This window comes from Ammospiza nelsoni, chromosome 2 (genome assembly GCF_027579445.1).
Source record: "Ammospiza nelsoni isolate bAmmNel1 chromosome 2, bAmmNel1.pri, whole genome shotgun sequence".
Taxonomy (NCBI): Eukaryota; Metazoa; Chordata; class Aves; order Passeriformes; family Passerellidae; genus Ammospiza; species Ammospiza nelsoni.
Genome location: NC_080634.1, coordinates 108,962,176 through 108,981,624, shown reverse-complemented (window position 1 = coordinate 108,981,624; position 19,449 = coordinate 108,962,176). Strand labels below are relative to the sequence as shown.

General features: G+C 44.4%; 1 protein-coding gene across 6 annotated transcripts in view; it reads left to right on the top strand.

Annotated features, from left to right (window-relative positions):
• Positions 1-10,838, top strand: part of DMD (dystrophin) — a 1,160,174-nt gene extending 1,149,336 nt beyond the window's left edge. For 3 of the 6 annotated variants that reach the window (XM_059491405.1, XM_059491433.1, XM_059491425.1), the window contains 2 exons: positions 2,442-2,473; positions 8,376-10,838. In XM_059491405.1, coding sequence (XP_059347388.1) covers positions 2,442-2,473; positions 8,376-8,387 — 44 coding nt within the window. In that variant the 3' untranslated portion in view covers positions 8,388-10,838. The remainder of the gene's footprint in view (positions 1-2,441; positions 2,474-8,375) is intronic. The other 3 variants (XM_059491401.1, XM_059491417.1, XM_059491412.1) reach the window with 1 other exon arrangement.
• Positions 10,839-19,449: the final 8,611 nt, after the last annotated feature.

Here is a 19,449-nt window from a genome sequence, read left to right as displayed (position 1 = left end):
CCCTGACAAAAGTGCCAGAGGAGGTCTCAGGCTATGCAGACACACATCTAAGTCTTAGAAGGTCAGGCAGGCCTGTGAGGTGGAGTCCTTAGAGCTGAAGTGACGCCTCTGCACCAGTGAGGTGGTACAGACATCACTGGAGTCGAGATTTCACTGAAGAGCAGAATAAAAACCCATGTGCAGAGCATGTTGTTATTGAACCTATTGCTGTCCTTTTTAATAGGAAGTGTGCTGGGGAGAGGGGCAGGAACTAAAAGCTCCTCTGTTCTGTAAGTGGTAACCTCTGCTGTTCGGGCCTTCAGAGGCTGCCCCAGCCCTTTCCATTGCCTGGAGTTGGTGGGAGCCATGGCACAGAGCCCATGCTGGTCAGTGATGCTATTCCTTCCTCTGCCCTCTCCTCCTCTCCTGTACTGCCTCTGCTCTGCCTTGCTCTGCTGTTGGCCCTTGTTCTGCAGCTTGTAAAATACCCATAAAGCTGTTTATTGCCTCTCTTCCCTTCTCCTACAGCCTGCCATAGAGCAAAGCTCAACAGTAATTAGGTTACTGTTATGCTGACTGGTGTGTTCTCCCTTATGTGTCTGTCTCTCTCCCCAGTGTCCCACACATCATTTAAAATTGCATCATTTACAGCAGCTCTGGGGCAAAGATCATCCTGCAGCATCTGCTGCAGTGCCTTTCTCACTGGGACTGCAGGCCTGGCATGGCAGAGCTGTGACAGTGGGACAGTGGCAGTGGGACGGTGACAGTGGGGCAGTGGCAATGGAACAGTGACAATGGGACAGTGACAGTGGGACAGCAGCAGTGGGACAGTGGCAGTGGGACAGTGACAGTGACAGTGGGACAGCAGCAGTGGGACAGCAGCAGTGGGACAGTGGCAGTGGGACAGCAGCAGTGGGACAGTGACAGTGGGACAGTGGCAGTGGGACAGTGACAGTGGGACAGTGGCAGTGAGACAGTGACAGTGGGGCAGTGGCAATGGAACAGTGACAATGGGACAGTGACAGTGGGACAGCAGCAGTGGGACAGTGGCAGTGGGACAGTGACAGTGGGACAGTGACAGTGGGACAGTGGCAGTGAGACAGTGACAGTGGGGCAGTGGCAGTGGGACAGTGACAGTGGGACAGTGACAATGGGACAGTGACAGTGGGACAGCAGCAGTGGGACAGTGGCAGTGGGACAGTGACAGTGACAATGGGACAGCAGCAGTGGGACAGTGGCAGTGGGACAGTGACAGTGGGACAGTGGCAGTGAGACAGTGACAGTGGGGCAGTGGCAGTGGAACAGTGACAATGGGACAGTGACAGTGGGACAGCAGCAGTGGGACAGTGGCAGTGGGACAGTGACAGTGACAGTGGGACAGCAGCAGTGGGACAGCAGCAGTGGGACAGTGGCAGTGGGACAGTGACAGTGGGACAGTGGCAGTGAGACAGTGACAGTGGGGCAGTGGCAGTGGAACAGTGACAATGGGACAGTGACAGTGGGACAGCAGCAGTGGGACAGTGGCAGTGGAACAGTGACAATGGGACAGTGACAATGGGACAGTGACAGTGGGACACTGCTGCTGGAGACAGCGAGACTGTGGCTGCCTGTGGGGTGGAAAGGTAGACAAAGGGGTGTTTCTACTGTTGAGTAACACCTGACTTCCCTTTTCTAAAAACAAAATATGCTGTAAGTGTTTGAGAGGAATCAGCATGATCAAAGTATGGCTTCTGTGAAGGCTTCTTAGGAGCCTCTTTGCAGTTAAACCCATTATTGACTCCATTTTGTTAGTACTTGATCATGACAAGATACTTTCTCTTTTTTCCCCTTTTTCACTTGAACTCTTTTTTCTCTTGTTTTTCTCTCTGCCCCCTCAGTTTTACCATGCTTGCAGGTCAGCAGATTGCAAACATATTTTATAATATATTTATCCTCAATGTGAGCATGTTGCATTGCAGTGTACTTCTGTAGGTGTGAAATATATGTGTGCACATAGGCATCTATATCAATGCATACCTCAGTTTATGTAGGCTACAATACAATGTAAAGTGTCTGGGTAAATTAATTTGACATTGGGGGAAAATGTTTCCACTATTTACACTGATTGCAAGAAGTACTCAAATTTGCTAATTAGGATGCTCAGAAAGTGAGTTCAGATCTTGTCTGCAGTCCTTATTCTCAGCTGACAGGTGTTTAAATTGGTGTAAGTAGTTTTATCAACTGTTTTTGAGAGGTTAAACCAAGCCACAGGTTACAGAACTGTTGTTGAATAAATCAGCTCAGAATCATTAGTGGATTTCAGTGCACTTTTGGTCTCTGTTTAAGCAGAAATGCATTTTTTAATGTTAAATTTCTAAATGGAAATTGAAGTGTCTTTTACAGTATAAAACATATGTTCATGTGGTGTGGTTTTTTTCCTTTCTTTCTGACAATTATTCCACTTCCTATCTCTGTCCCTAAAGGAGGAAATGCCCCTGGAAAGCCAGTGAGAGAGGTTAGTGAGACGCAGGCTCACTGCCATGGCTTCTGTTTGTCACAGCTTGCTTTCTGTGCCCAGCATGTGTGTGACACAGCACGGGGTTGCTTGGGCTTGGTGGAGGGTGGGGGTGGTTTCATTTTGCTCTGGGTTTTGTTTGGTTTTGCTGAGTGCATTCCCCATGTGTGCTGTGACAGTGGTGTACCTCTCAACTTTCACTGGAGACAATGGCAGCTCAGGGGTATGCATTTCCTTACATGCTCCCAGAGGTGGAAAATCAGGAATGGGGAGGAGAAAATAATACATTGAAATTAAGCCTCTGAATGATAATTGTTGTCAGTAAATATGCTGCAGTCACTGATTCATGTTCTGTTGCTCTTGTGTGTAAGCACAACAGGGAGACTGGGCTCTCTTGCTGTTCTGCTTACAAACATCTATGTGCCGGTATACCAACCATCATCTCCAGTGATTTAAAAAAATCCAGCTATTTAAAAAAATAGCTTTTTTTAATATTTCTTTAGAAATATGAGAGTTGAGAGGTATGAGAGATTCAGGTGGTTTAATTTCCTGATGTACTATTGCAGAAAGAAGAATGCTACTAACATTCACCAGCTCCACAGCGTTGCATTCAGCAATGCAAATGGGCCATGGTTTTCACTGTGCACTTTGGACATGGTTGGTTTGATGCAAAATAGGTTTTGGAATTTGTGTGTCGCTGCTCATTAATGGGGGAAAGCGTTTGCACTGCGTTGTCACAGCTCCTTTGAAAGCATTTCCAGAGCCTTGATTTTTCCTCTCTGAAGCTGCTCTTCACTTGCCAGCCAGACACAGCGTTTGAAAGATGAATTTCTAGTGAAAATTATTATTAAAGATAAAATATTCAGAGGCTGCCTGAGTGCAGTTGCAGTGGCTGTGAAATGACCTTTCCTGCACAGAAGACGCTCGGTGTGGATGAGGCAGGAATTGAATGAAGGGTAACCTGGTTTGCAAACTTCTGCTGCTACAGAGGGTGGGGCTGGTGGAAAAAACATTCTTAATAGAGCTGCTGTGAACCCCCAGTCACTGACAGGGGCCAGGGAAAGCCAGGATTTGTCCTGATGTGTGCCTTGAAACACAGAGGTTCTCTGCTTCAGCTGTAGGTGCTGGGGCAGGTTCAGCTGCTTCAAGGTGTGAGACCTTTGGTGAAGATTAAGTCTGTCCTTGAATGGCAAGTCCTCTCATATGGATCAAAAATGGGTGCTTGAGATGGCATCAGCAGACTGTAAAAATCCAGAAGTTTAATGGGAAATGCTTCACATTGAGCCCTCCTTGTTCTCAGCTCATATTCTCTGAGAACTGTTCTCCCATTTAGCAAAAACAGGGCATTGATTTCCACTATCCTCATTCATATTTATGCATATTACTAAAAAAAAATCTTCTTCTGCAGAGAGCATACTCAATACAAGTAATTAACAAAAAAAAAAAAAAAAAAAAAAAAAAAAATTGGCATGTTCTACCTGATCTGATTCCAGCAGTTTAACCCTAAAAAATTGACTTCAGTGAACTGCTCTGCACTCTCTGGCTGAGCCTGTGCTCACTAATGGTTCCAGAGGGACCTCAGTAACTTGGAGAGCTGAATATAAAATGCAATTGTCCACCTGCTTATGAAGGATATGAGCTAAGGTACAGAACAGCTTCTGCTTTAGGTGTGAGTCTGTACGTGCAAAGGCAGAACCTGTGGTTTTAAAACCCACCTGGCCAGGTTTTGATTCCATTACTCACATTTGGTGTTGTCTTTGTGTGTAATCCCATGGATTTTGTGGCATTACTCAATATTAATAAGGCTATCAAAACCCAAGTCACCAACAGGAAGGATTTTTCTTTTGTCAGTAAAGGGATAGAAATCTCTTCTGCTAGAAAAGGCCCTGTATTGTGTTGGGATTTCTCAATTTACTTTCAATCCACTCTTTCAAGTCTGAATGTTGCACATTTATTTTTCTGACAAGCTGTAGTGTAAGATTGGTATTCTGTTCCTGTGCCCACACCCATGGGCCTTGATTCCATTAGAGTCTCTGAAGCAAATTCAGCAGATGTGAAACACATCATTCTCTGTGTGACCAGAAGGGAGTAGGTAGTGTCTGCAGAAATAGGTGTCTTCTGCTTCCCAAGCAAATGGCAGCTGTGGATTTCATAAGTTTAAGTTGATACTGTCCCTGTCCATTTTGAGCTTTACTGCTGCATTTCAAAGTGTCTACTAGGTTTTTTTTTACATAGCAGCATTTTTCAACTTTTCAGTGCCTCAAGCATGGATAAGACTTTCTCAGCTTTAATGTTAAAAAAAAAAAAGAAGAATGGAATTAATGCCTTCTTTGATAGCATTGCTTCAGAAATATGAATAAAAATGGAAAGTTCTGATTTTTATTTTTCTAAGTGCTTTTAGGACAGTATTTCTCTCATTTATTTCTTAATTAAAAATGCCAACGTCCTACATTTCAGTACTAGAGTTCAGTTCTTATGGAGAGGAAATTAAGTCCTGAGCTGGAGAGGGAGTGTGGGTGTTGTGGGGGAGAGGGAGCTGTATCTTCTTAGTCACTGGGCAGCTTTTGAGGAGGGAAATCAGATTCAAAGCATGGTTATTTCAAAAATATGATATCAATTAACAGGTAAAGAAATAAAAAGTACTATTGGACATTTCTGTAATTTTTAAATACCAGAAAGTACCTAGGGATTCATGGAACCATAAGGACTCCTAATTGCCTGAACAATGTCACAGTTTATACCAACTGTGGCATACATCTGAAAGGTTTTTTGTGTGTGTTTTTGGTTGAAGTTATTCTTTCTAGATCCACCTCTTTTTTGATAGAACAAAATAGTATTAATTTCTGAGGATGCACTTTAGCAGTCTGGGTTGTTCTAAGCGTACAAAAGGGTGATCAGTCTTCCTGGGAATGAGCAGTGTTGAAATCCTGAAGAGCCCTGGAGTTTTCTAGAAATAACAAATCACAACAAATCTGAATGCAAGCCCATCACCCCATGGGCATCCTCTCACAGCTGGCTACCCAGTCACTGCATTGCTCTGCTTATACCAGAGGGGAATATTCCCAAAAAAAATATTCCCAGTCAGAGTTTCAGGTGAGCAGAGCAGCTCAGCAGCTCAGCTGGTTTGCACCAGCATCTCCCATGTGCTCTTGGTTTCATATGGCTTTGTCACATTTTCACTTGTGCTGGTGTAAGTTACTGGATTGATCTCAGTCTGCGTGATGCCAGTGACAGAGATTATCCCTTACAGCTAAAATAAATGTGGTAGGATATATTTACTTTAAAATAAACTCTGTTTTGACCAAAACTTGGCAGGAATCTTTCACACGCAGTTACTTGTCATGCTGATGAGGAAATTACAAGGTTTTGCTTCAGATGAATAGGATGGCTATACATTTATGATGTATGGAGGAAACTGCTGATTGATGCATCTGTTTCTTTGCACATTAGTGCAGTTAGCAAACTGTCACCAGATACCAGAACCAAGTGGTTTTTTGTATTGCTGTCTGGCAAGCTGTGTCACAGCACAGCTCACTGTCCAGTGGGCAGCTTCTTGAATAGTTCTTGTTTAAATACAGCCTAGTTTTGTATCATCAATGCTAAATTTAAAAAAAAAAAAAAAAAAACAAAAAAAAACAAACAAACAAACAAAAAACCTCTTAACAACCCTAAAAGAAATTAATATTTGAATATAGAGGGTGGTAGTAGTTCCCCAGAAGAAAAGAGCTCCTGAGGTTGTTCAGCATGGAGAAGAAGCTTTGGGGAGACCTTCCTGTACCTTTAGGGGGCTTATAAAAGGGAGGAAGAATGAGTTTTATGTGGGCAGATAGTTATAGGACAATAGGCAGTGGTTTTAAACTGGAAAAGAGCAGGTTTATACCAGATGTTAGAAAACAACTCTTAGCTGAGGATGGTGAGACACTGGCACAGGTTACCCAGAGTTGTGGATGCCCCAGCCCTGGAAGTGTTTGAGGCCAGGTTGGATGGGGTCCTGAGCAGTCAGGTCTAGTGAGTGGCATTCCTGCCCATGGCAGGGAGGTTAGAACTGGATGGTTCCTAAGATCCTTCCAACCCAAACCATTCTGTGGTTCTCAGAATAGTTCTGAGGTAATTTTTTTCTATTCCATAAAAGCTGCTGAACTGAGATCACTCCAGGCTCTGATTTACTGTAGAAATGTCAGCAGTGCATGACTGCCACAAACACTGGGCAAACACTGGGAGGAGGATGGTGAGGCTGATTTCCCCGCAGGGAAGGTTCATTCCTGTTGCAGTTGTGTCAGGAGGGGAAGCCACTGTGCAGGTGTGCAATGGTCAGTCAGGCTCCAGCACATTACAGGCAGGGACTGCATGAAAGGTGTGTCCTGGATGTCCTGGTCATGTCCTTCCCTCCTTTGGGTGCTCCATCCTCAAGGACCATGCTGAGGACTCAGCATCCAGACTAATGCACAGCATTTCTGAGAACCAGAGTTGTGGGCACATGGCATTGCACTTCCTGTGTTTTTCCAGACAAATATTCTATCACAAGTGCTCTCAGAGAGTAAATCAAACTCCCTCAGGCCAGGATGACATGCAGTTTGAGTAATACTTCACTTATAAATGTTCAGTAGCTGGCACTCTGCAGTGTGGAGACTTCTTGATTGGAGGTCACGTGCACTTTTTTGCATCTAAATAAATCTTTCTTCAGTGGTTATTTTCTAACTCCTCTTTTAACTCATTTATGTGTTTGGCCTCAACATCAGCCTGTGGTGATGAGTTCAGTAATACAATTATGTGCTGTGTGGAGTATAATTTCCTTCTGCTTGGTTTAAGACCTTCTGTCTGCTCATTCCTCCTTGTCCTTGCAAGAAATCTTGAACACTCAGTCCTTGGTTTGGATCCCTATCTTGTAGGGTGCCTAGATCTCAGTATTGTTCCCTCTTCAGTCATATTTTTTCAGGAGGGAGACTCCAGATAAGGTTCAGCTGTTTAAACCATGATGTCTCTGTCATTTGAGGTGCCAGAGGGTATTTGAGACAGTCATAGAGCTCTGAAATCTCACACAGGACTTGCAGGAGGGAGACACTTTTCTGAAGAGCAGTGGGAGACCAGACAAGGTGTGCCAGTGGCTAAAATGGCAACTTTTGGCAATTCATTCTCCCCATCCTTGAGTTTATTTGGTCTCTAATTGTGATGAAGCCATTTCTTACCACGCATCACCATTTGCTGCACCAGTGACATGAGTGTGAGAAGTTGCAGGTTTCATCTCCAGAATTGCACTGTGTTTTTATTCATCACTTCTGTGTAGGAGGTTGTGGTTATACCATCTTAGGACTTCAGAGTGGTTATGGGTGAAAGGAAATGCACAAGTGTACTCCTGCATAGTAGTTAGCTGATGATTGTGGCATATTTGTGCTGAACTGCTGTTTAAAAAGGAAAGGGTATTTTAAAATGATTGAATGAATTGAGTTTCTTAGTTTGGTCATCATTATATCTATCTTTGCAGGTATCCTGCTGAGACCTCTTGGCTTTAATGATTTAGTTAATTACTGCTGATCTGTTTGTTTCTCTTTTTCTCCTTGATAGAACATTGGATACTCAAACACTTGCAGCATCAGTCAGAAATTCTTCTGTGATGTCAATGGACTTAATTGTTGCTTTTGGTGAACATTGATAATGATGAAGCTCCATCACCAGGAGGGAAATTGTTTATTTGCAGGGTGGTTTGCCATATCTGTTAAAATGTTGCACAAACCCGGCAGCTTTTGCTAATGAGAACCTGTTGGACTCCTCCAGGAGACTTCTGGAAGTCTCCTCTGGAGGTGATGGAGAGCAGCACGTGGAAAACGACGGATCTGGGAAGTTTTCCTGTCCACATGCTGCTGCATCCTGTTTGTTTAACTTCCTCTTTGACTTTCTTTTTCAGGCCACAATGTAGGGAGCCTTTTCCACATGGCAGACGACCTGGGCAGAGCGATGGAAACCTTAGTGACCGTGATGACCGACGACAAGGTGTTAGAATAGCGAGATGTGTTTTACAACTTCAGGCGTTCCGCATGGTTTTTATAATATTCATACTACAAAGAGGATTAGACTGTAAGAGTTTACAAGAAAACAAATCTATATTTTTGTGAAGGGTAGTGGTACTATACTGTAGATTTCAGTAGTTTCCTAAGTCTGTTACTGTTTTGTTAACAATGGCAGGTTTTACACGTCTATGCAATTGTACAAAAATTATAAGAGATCTACATGTAAAATCTTGATAGCTAAATAACTTGCCATTTCTTTATATGGAACGCATTTCGGGTTGTTTAAAAAAAATTTATAACAGTTATAATGAAAGATTGTAAACTAAAGTGTGCTTTATAAAAATAATTGTTTATAGAAACCCCCTTAAAAAAAAAAACACAAAAAAAATATACTGAGGCAGTGCATTTGTTTAGTTTCATTTCAGCTCTGTAACAGTATCAGAGAGATTCATGTCCTGTGTTCTTTTCCTTGCCTATCAAAAAGAAAAAAAAAGGAAATATTTCCTGCAGTGATACCAGAATGGCCACCTTACATTTCTCATTGGTTTTGTCTGACTAGGGCTGGCTTAGAAAAAATGACCAAAAAACCTGAACTTCCAATGAAGGTAGTTACATTTTATCTTTCCAATAAAATAAAGAATTACATGACTTACTGTCCTGGTTTTGGACAGCAGCTAGCAATTACACAGCTAGTTTGCAATAATTAAATGAAAGAGCACATTATATGACAGAGCCTGCAAAAAAAAAAAAACAATTAAAAAAGAAAAATCTCGGAAGAAAAAAGGAAAGGAAAGAAGTTAACCTGCTAGTGTTTCCTCTGCTGACTAAATTCCTGAATACTTTAGTAAAGGAACATAGACATTGCCTTACTGGTTTGAACCCTGGGGCTCAGCAGGGCTGGGGACAGCTCTCCCCCTGCTGTCACCTTTGCTGCAGAAGAGAGAAGGGAGGGAGATGCTCCCCCAGCCCCCTGTGGGGTTGGCTTCTGACCCAAAGCACAAGTAGGGTACCCAGAGAGCTCTGTGCAGCCCCAGTGCTGGTGATGCGCACGGAGATCCTCGTCCCTCTGGAAGAGGAGCCCAGAGCTTCCCTGTGTCCTGTCTCATCCTGCTGCAGCAGCCGGTCCCAGGGAGCTGTGGTGCTGCAAGCCACCTTTGGGAAAGGCTGTGCAAGAGTTACTGCTGTTCCTGCCTCAAATGGTGATCAGGTGAAGGTAGTCACACTGCTCCATGAATATTTATCACCAAAACAAAGGCCCTGGTCCTTTCTCCTTCCCCGGTTCTCTGTACATGTAATCCCTGCACAATTAACAGTAACGTGAGAAAGAGAGGAGCTGATAGAGAAACAGATTAGCCAGCTTGACTGCAGCTCTGTGAGAGAGAGGTTTGGGTATGAGGTGCTGTCAGCAAAAGCTTTACCACTTCATTTTCTTAACCAGCTTTTAATTTTACCATAAAATACATAGAAACACAACCATCTGACTTTATATTGCAAGAGTAAAAAAAATCTGTTACCTCTTCTTGTATGAAGTGTAATTAAACTTGGGAAAGATTTTATTTTGAATGCTAGTTAACATTGAACATGGCTAGTCATGCTATTTCTACCTCACTTTGGTTTTGTGGTGTTCCTGACAATTACATATGACAATGTTACATCATCACCACGTGTCCATTGTGTGATCAGGTCTCATTGTTTAAGTAATAACAACGTTAATCATTTACAGAAAAAGTACAATCCCCCCCAAACCTCTGCTTTCCTAATAAAGAGCTTTTTAACACTTGATTACAATAGGAACCCTCACTATTTCTCATGTCCTTTTTTATCAGAAGGTTTAAATTGTGATTTGAGAAAGAGATGGGTTTCTTCTTTTTTCCCCCCCTATACATTAAACCTTCTCTTCAGAAAAATTACAGAGGAAAAAGAGATTGCACGATTGTTTTCATCAGGGTTTTGTTTTGTTTGTTTTACTTTTTAGATCTTAGTTTTGGAGTGAGTCTGTCAAAAAGTATTTAAAAAGTTGAAAGCTTTATTGCTGCTTTTTTAAGCATAATTTGGGAATTATTTCATATTCCTTATAATGACAAAGTATTAAACTGTAAAACATAATCAGTGTAGTTGAATACATAAATACCATATGGCATGTTATTTCATCGTTACTCAGTACTGGTTTATTACTTGGATATCATAATATATTGTGTTTTAACACCAACACTGTAACATTTACTAATTATTTTTATAAACTTCTGTTTTACTGCATTTTTTCACAACATACCAAATTTCACCAAATATATGCCTTACTACTGTATTATATACTGCTTTACTGTGTATATCAATAAAGCACGCAATTATGTTATATAAAAGGTGCAGGAGTTTTTGTGCCATTCAGCACTCACCCAGCACATCCCCCCAGCAATCCTTGCCAGACTTCACTGGCCAAACTCCCTGCTGGCATCACCTCAGTGCCTCAGCTCTCCCTGGTTTGGGGTTTTCTCCTCTGCTGAAGTTGTGAAGCTCCTGTGCTCCCCAAGCTTTTGGGGGTTTTCCAGCCCCACACTTCTTACCCCACCCCTGACAGGACCTTCAGACCAGATTGATTCAGTCCAACACTTGATATCTCCTTGCCACTAGGCATAATGTTAGGAAAACCCTCTTTGGGGCTTTGGGAAGTGTGTGTTCCCATCAGAGAGGCTGATCACACATCTCCCTTATCTAGGAAATGTGTAGGCTTTGATACCCAGACTCCACTCAGCTGTGTCACGATGCTGCCTTTGAGCTACCTTTTGGTGGTAGAAATAATGTGGTGAAAAATAATAAAATACAAAGGCAAAGCCAGCATATGTTTGCCTATGATTTCAATAATACAGTGAAGGAGAAGGTGGGAATTTCCTCATTTCATTCACTTGAGGAAATAAATGCACATCCCACATCCACTCTCCCAGACTGGAGTTACTCTGATTCACTCCTACATCAGTCAATCAGCGTGTGCTGTACTGAAGTCTTCCCTGAAGCCTGTGCACTCCACAGAGTACAGCATTTCCCCATGGTGACTGCTGACTTCAATTAAGCAAGAGGGAGGATGGCTCCACTCATTCCCCCCACACCTGTGACCCCGTGATTTACAACTCCTGACATCCCATCAATCAGACCTGGCGTTCCTGAGTGGCTCTTAGGAATGTTTTCGTTAGGTATGTTCAGCAAAATGCCCTTCTTAAGGACTGGTCAGTGTCCTTTGCTCTCTGGGCAGAGGGGAAAATTAGTTCTCTTTCATTTTTGTCTGCCTTGTTAGTGTGGTGCCATTTATTTATTCCTTGACTTCACAGTCCTTGCTCTGCCTTTTCGATGGATGGATGGATGGATGGATGGATGGATGGATGGATGGATGGATGGATGGATGGATGGATGGATGGAAAGATAGATAGATAGATAGATAGATAGATAGATAGATAGATAGATAGATAGATAATGATAGATAATCCTGAGGCCCCTGCTAGTCAGGTGAGGACCAGTGGGGGGTTGGAGGTTCCCATCTCAGTGAGGCCACAGGTCTCCTCTGTTCCCCAGTGCCCAGCCTGGTATCAGACACAGCTCAGGGCAGCACATGCTGCTCCTCTGCTGCACAGCCCCTGCTCACCTCTGCTCTGCCAGGAATGCTGCCCAGCCCAGCCCAGCCCTGGGCCTGCTGCTGCACTTTGGGAGCCCAGCTCACCCTGCCAACCCCATGGGGCTGTGTGTGCAGCTCTGCTCTGCTGCACTGGTGGGGCAGGAGAAACCAGGGAGGGGGACAGCTAAGCTGAGTGGAAAAAACACCTTTTCAGCTAGGATGGGGAAAAAGAGGGAAAGCAAAGGTGTGCAGGATGTATAACAAGTCTGCAGCTGCCAGGGTGTGTGATTCACTCCATGGTGGTGCCTGCAGCAGAGCATCCCTGGCCTTGCTGGGCTGGGTACAGGTAGCAGGCACAGTGCCTGGAGTGCTGCATGAAGCACAAATGCTTCCAAACCCACCCACACACAACCAGCAGTAGCTGCCTGCACTCCTGGCCCAGTGGCAGCTTCCAATGTGATGCTCCATGCAGTCACCTTTGCACCAGGTGCTCTGCAGTGAAGGACAGCTGCCAGCTTTGTGCAGGTGAGGCTGAAGCTCTGACGCTGCATGGATGGGATCTTCCCCCCCTGCAAAGGTGCAGGAGCAGCAGCAGGACCCACCTGGGCCAGCCCCAGCCCTTGGGCACTTCCCTGCCTGTGACCCATGCTGGCTGCCTCTGGGTGCGCGTGTGCACTCAGGCTGAAAAACAATAAATCCTCCTCTTCTTGACTCAGGCTCACCGGGAATTTGTTTCGGCTCTGAGCAAGCATATCAACTTGCTAGAAAGTGCCATAAATCTGTGCAAGAAAAATGGGCCTGCTGAGACCAACCAAGGTGTAACATTTCCATACATGAACCCCATAAGCTGATAATGCTGCTCAGCAGCTGAGGAATATGACTGCAGCAAATAAGTAGCAGCTCCCAGTGCCAAAAACTCAGCATAAAATTGCCTGTGGCTAAGGGAGGGATGAGAGTTAAGGAAATCTTGGAGCTCTAGGAGTTAACTGTGGGACTTCACAAATACCAGGGGTTCTCTCAGCCTATTGCCTAAACCCCTACTGCTTGCCAACCCAAGGCTCATCACATTAGTCAGCATAGAAATTGTTTACCAGATGTAAAGACTTCTTTATTGTTGTTATTATCTGAGCATTACAATGGATATGGCATTTATTTAATAGCTGGCACATGCTTGTAAAAAGCTGAGTCCAAGCAAGTTCTCCCTATTTGCTGACATAAGCAACCCACTGCTTGTAAGGCTTTTCCCTTTCTCTCACTCTCCCTCACATCCCTCTGTACATACTTGCACAGATACAGGAGAAGAAAAAAACAACACTACAATATTTTCTTGCTGAATGGAAGAGGTTTTTTCTCAGAAAAAAAATCTCCAGGAATAACAGCATCCTCACACCAACCTATTGGTATGTCTAAATTTGCAGCAAGTATTAGAAAAAAAGAGATAATTATATACATATATTTCTACAGCAGGGAACCAAGAAATTATGTAAATTCACTCAGCATTCCTTTATTTGTTTCCTTTGCCCATGACCCAAGCCAACAACACAGAGTGCCATTTTGGAAGTATAATCTCTTTCAGATCATTATCAACAATAAGATGAGAGTCTTCAAGGACAAGTTTAGTAAATCCATCAGTCAAAGGTCCATGAGGCTGTAGAAGATGGCTTGGTCCCTGGCACACGTGATCTCCTCATTTCCTCATGCCTGTGTGCTGTGAAGCTGCTGCCAGCATCCCCTCATCTCCCAGCTGCTGCAGCTCACTGCCACCACTCTGCTGTGTGCAAGGGAGAGAGCCACGTCCCTGCTCACCCCAGAGCTCTGCTCCTTCTCCTCAGAATCACAGGCAGCCAGCAAACAGCTCAGCAGCTCACCTGGGGGCAGCGTGGGCCAGCTGGGGAGCACAGCTGGTCCCTGGATGTCAGGGACCACACCTGGACCACAGCTGGACCACACCAGGCCAGGCCTTGCATGGTCATTCAGGGGACAAAAGAGGCAGAGTGGAGCCCCAAAATGTTTGGAGGAACAGAAGTCAGGTGTTGTGTGTACAGGGAGATTTACACAAGGCTGTTTTATACACTGGTGGTGTTGTGACACAGTGTGAGGTTAGAGCTCCTTCAGACCAGGTATCATGCCCCAAAATCAGACTAAAATTGTTCAGTTAAAGCTGTTCCAACTCATTACTGTTCAGTTTGTACTAAAGATGCCCTTCCTGATGGCCTCAGGTGGGCTAGTACAACATCAAAAGTATCATCCTGAGAGGATTTTTGCTTCTGCATCAGGGTACTTTTTAGTTGTGCCTCATCCACCAGACAAGTGGGTTTATTCTAACACTGATGTAGGAGATGCTTCTTTTTGCACAGAAGATTAATGGCAGTTGCCAATATAATTCCTTGCTGCATCCCACAGTGAATGTCTAGATAAAGGCTGCAACCAGCTGCAGATGATAAGACATGAAACTACTGGGGTTTTTCCTACCAACCACAAATATGTGATTAGAAATTAGAAAATATTAGATATACTAGAATAAATGCTAGATACATGAAGACATAGCAGTATGCACAGAGACAGAGAGACATGAAACACAAATCTTCCTTGTGTGTGTACATTCATGAACACACTCACATCCCCAGACATGCTCACACAAGCCCTTTGCTCTGCCAAGCCTGTCAACCATTCAATTTAAAAAAAAAAATGAACCAGAATCATTTGTGTCAAAATAGATAAAGCTTCACAATGTGCATTAATTCAGCTTTCTGTTAAATTATAACAGCCTGTGTTTTGCAGCAGCAGAGCAGGATTTTATGAAGCAGTTGCTGAAGTTCCTTCAGGAATTTTGATTCCTAAGGAAGTGACTGTAAGCACATTGGCTCAACCTAATGTCTGCTTTTGTTATTCTTCTGAAACACCTGGCAGAGCTGGCATGGTCTTCCAGCCTTGGCAGAAGATAATAAAAGGCATCAAGCCTATAACTTAGCTTCTTTCATCTTTTCTTCCCCCCCCCTCCTTATTTTTTAATCTCACTGATAAGCTCAAAGCCTTTCTTCAGCAAGACCTTGCAGGCAGACAAACTCCTTTCAATGACCTAGCATGCATGTGGGTTTTTCTGCCTGTTTTGTCAGCTTCCTCTTCTACATTAAGAAAAATATATAAGTTGAAACATGAAGGGAAAAGACCATTTGCATTTCTAGGTCTTTTAGCTGCAGGTACTCACATGATGCCCCAGAGTTTCCTATTTTCATGCTGCAAAGCTGCAGTACTGTAGGCTTTTATCAGATGCTGTGAACATGGAACATGGGGGTCTCTACCCCCACACACACACTTTTAAGTATATAAGGATTCCTTTAAAAGTTCCCTAATCCTTAGGATACTCTATGTCTCCCAACAAAAGTACATTGACTTTTACTTTGTAGTCACCCATTTCTTGCTTCTGGTGCCCTGGCTGCCCAGAGTCCCCTGCAGTGCTGGACAGCTGAAGGCAGCCCTGGCTGTGCCATCCCCATCAGGCCCTTCCCTCTCCCTCCCAGGCTGCCTGCCCCTGTAACCAACCTCACTTCCATCCCCATCCCACACTGTCCTCATGGGCAGCAGCATGGAATGGTGTCCCAGGCCTCCCCTGACATTTTCTCAGCTCCTGTGCACTGAGTTTTTCTCCAGCCAGGCTCTGTGTATGATCCCAGAACTTTGATCCTTGCCCAGCACCTGCAGAATAGCTTTCCTGACTTCCATCCCATTTATACAAATTATCTGACCTTTTCTCCTTTTGCCTTCAGTCACTCCCCTCAGCCAACAGCACTGACCCCACCTCCCACCAGCCTCCACCCCTCAGTGACAAGGATGTCCCATTCCCACTCCACTCTGGCGCAGGCTCCTGCCAAAATGCCCCATTTTGAAGCCCCCCAGAGCTCCCCATCACGAGGCCAACACTGCAGGGCTGTGCTCAGCACAGCCTCATTACCCCCTCTCCCCTCGTGTTTTTAACAAACCCCATGAACAACATCTCACCACAAACCTGATCCAGGGATCCCTTCCAGTGCAATTCATTTGCTTAACACTCCGTGCTGGCTTTCCTCCTGCTGAGGTTTTTATTCCCCTCCACTAATTTCCCTACTGAGTCTCATTTTTTCGTGCTTCATTAACATTTTCCTTTCTGCCACTTCTAATACATAGCTTTACTTACAGAGCAGCTCTGCTCCTCCAGTCCCCATCTCCCATTCCTGCTGGGCTCTCCCCTTGCTCTCTGTGCACTTAGGAACATCAGCCTGGGGTCCCATTCCTCCCTCATAACCTTGGGCTTCATTTTCTGTCTTACTCTCAATTTCCCTAGCACTGAAGACTTCCAGTGAGAGAATCTTTCTTTTTTTTAATGTACTGATGCAGGTGACTACAGTCCCTGTAGGAAGGTATGGTTTGATTGTATAGGTGGATTTTTAACTTGTCTGGTGTCTTTGAGGAGTTTGGGGTTTTTTTGAGATTTTATTTTTTTTAAGACAGGGGTTGTCACCTTGCTTGATTCTGGAATTTGTGTTGGCCCAGATGACCAATGAGGCTGCACAACCCTCCTGTGAACCGTGACTGCCAAAGGCAGCCCAAAGGACTCTGCTGCTTCCAAAGGGGGCTGCAAACTGCACAGTTTGTGTCCTGTGAAGGCAATTCACTCAAGTGGCTATTTTTATTTTTATTTTTATTTTTATTTTTATTTTTATTTTTATTTTTATTTTTATTTTTATTTTTATTATTTTTAAAGAGATAAACACACAAAGTCCTTATCCACAGTGCTTGTGGATACCTGCACTTCTCAGAATAGCTCACTGCAGACCCAGCAGCCAAACCTGAAGTATCTTACTGAGGAAATCAGTCACTAAACTCATTTTGCTGCTTTCCTACACCCACCCCTCAGCACTGGGGGGCTTAGGGAGGTGTGATGCCCATCAGGCAAAGCCCGTGGTGCCAAGGCCAGCTGGGTAAATGTCAGGCATCAGCAGCTCCCAGTGCTCAGGTACTGGGGATGGCACTGGCTGTTGCCACGGGCACCAGAGCAGGGAATAATAATAATGCCAAGGCAGTCTGAGGGGGAAAGGGCAATGCAGGATATTTCCATTTCACTTTGAATATGGCTCCAAATTAACTGCAGTGAGTAATTACCTGTGAAAAAGTAATAGTGATGGTTTCATAGTTTAGGGGAAAACTCCTTTAGCAGCGGGCTGCAAGAGACACTTCTGACTTCTCCTGCCATAAAAGGGCATTTTTTTGCTTTTGTATGAGAAAAGAAATCACAGCCATGAAGCAGCTCACATCAGTTATTGCTAAGGCAGCTGTTTCATTATTGCATGCACTACTGGGTATTGCATTTTCCAGACTGTTGACTGTTGTGCTCGGGTGGCCTTCCCACCCATTCCCCCCAACCCCAATGGAAGGATTCCATTTCCAAAGAAAAGGTGACATTTTCTCAGCTCCTGTGCACAGAGTTTTTCTCCAGCTAGGCTCTGTGTATGATCTCAGAACTTTGATGCTTGCCCAGCACCTGCAGAATAACTTTCCTGACTTCCATCCCATTTATACAAATTGTTTGCCCTTTCTCCCTTTGCCTTCAATCACAAAGCATTAAGCTGCCAAGGAGAGCCAGCTGAGTGTGGCACAGCCTTCCAGCATCCCACAGAGGGAGCAGAGCATTGGGATGCCTGTTGAGGCAGGGTTTTCATTAACAAAGACACTCATTGCCCCACAGCTCCCTGGCTGCCCAGGCCAGGTGACAGCATTGCTGGTTTGGTTCTTGCCTTTAGTTCCTTTTCTGTCAGAACCCAGGACATTCCTCTGACTGCCCTGGGTGATTCAAGACCCTGGCAGGGGGCTCAGAGACCTTGGCACAGAGTCAAAGACATCTGTGCCTTTGATTTTAACCCATGGAAACAATTACCAACTTTGTGTAAAGATTTACAAGCCACAAGGGTTTGAGTAGAATGTTAAGTGAATTTATCACAGGGTGAAAAAGTAGAATTTTGGGGATTTAGAATGGGGGTTCAAGAGGCAAGATGGAGGAATCTGGGTGTGTCCTGTCCTTCTTCTTCTTTTTAGCGTCCATCTTCTGCTGTGGTGGTGGCACTTCTGGATTGGTTTAGGGTAGAGACATAATGTCTCTACTCTAGGTGATAGGTATTGGAAAATTATTGTAAATAAAGTACATGTAGGTTTTAGTATAAAAAGTTAACACCACCCCAAGGGTGGGCAGTGTGCCTCAACCCAACCTGCCAGACAGATCTCAGCAGGTCAGAGAAAGACTGCAAGAGATAAGAGAAAATAAACAACCTTAAAAACCAGAGCTGAGGAATCCCAACTTCTTCTTCAGTTGCGAGGCTGGGGAAAAAGACTTTTTAATACCTTGGGAGCCATTTCAGCAACACAAAACCTGAGACTTTTCCTAAAACTTCTTTCCTGCCTGGGAGTCACTACGGTGACCTGGCTGAAGCTGCCACCCCCAGTGAGGGCCATGCACTGGTCCACCCCTCAGGAATGTGCACACCAGAGGAGCCTTTTGGTGGGGTCAGGGCTGGTCAGGAGCCACCTTCTTCTCCCTCACCCTCTCCACACTGATTTGAGTTATTTAAGAAAAGAACAACACACAAGTGAGTCATCCCAAATGACTCTGTGGTCCAGGGGAGGCTCAGTGGAAAGGCCCTCACTTCCCTCGTCCTTCCCATGCCACATTCCAGAGCCAAGACCTTCCATGTGCCGAGGGCTCTTCTGCCCTTCCCTGTAACACTTTAAAGGACAGTCTGTGTGGAGTGATGGGGACCTTTAGCCTCTGTGCATTGTGAGGCTTCTGGCATTGAGAAACCTTGCCCCTTCCTTCTAGGGCAGGAGTTTTGACCTAAGTTAATGATGCCACCTAAATTTGGCTTTTCCAGAGTCTGGGCACCTCACAGTCTCACCTGTAAAAGAAAACTATTGAACTGTTAATGCTCCTGGTCTCTCGGGGTCTCTCGCTGGTCAGAGTGACCCTGAGAAAAGTTAGAAAGTCTCTTTTCCCAGCCCAGTGCTTGAAGAAGGAGTCAGAGCTCTTCATTTCTCAGTCTCAAGGTTGTTTATTGTTCCTTAGCTATAAAAAATTTTTTCCTGTCCAGCTGAGGTCCATTCAGCAAGACAGTCCAGGAACACTGCCTGCCCCCGTCTTATGTATTTATATTAAAATCTACCTATACCATGTTTACAATTACTTTCCAATACCTAACACCTATGTTAGACAGTGAGCTTCTACTCTAAACCAATCTAAAAGTGCCTTCATCACAGAAAATGGAGTCCAAGAAGAAGAAGAAAGAGAAAGGCTGTACACACCCATCTTGCCCCCTGAACCTCCATTCCAGAAATGCCAAAATCTA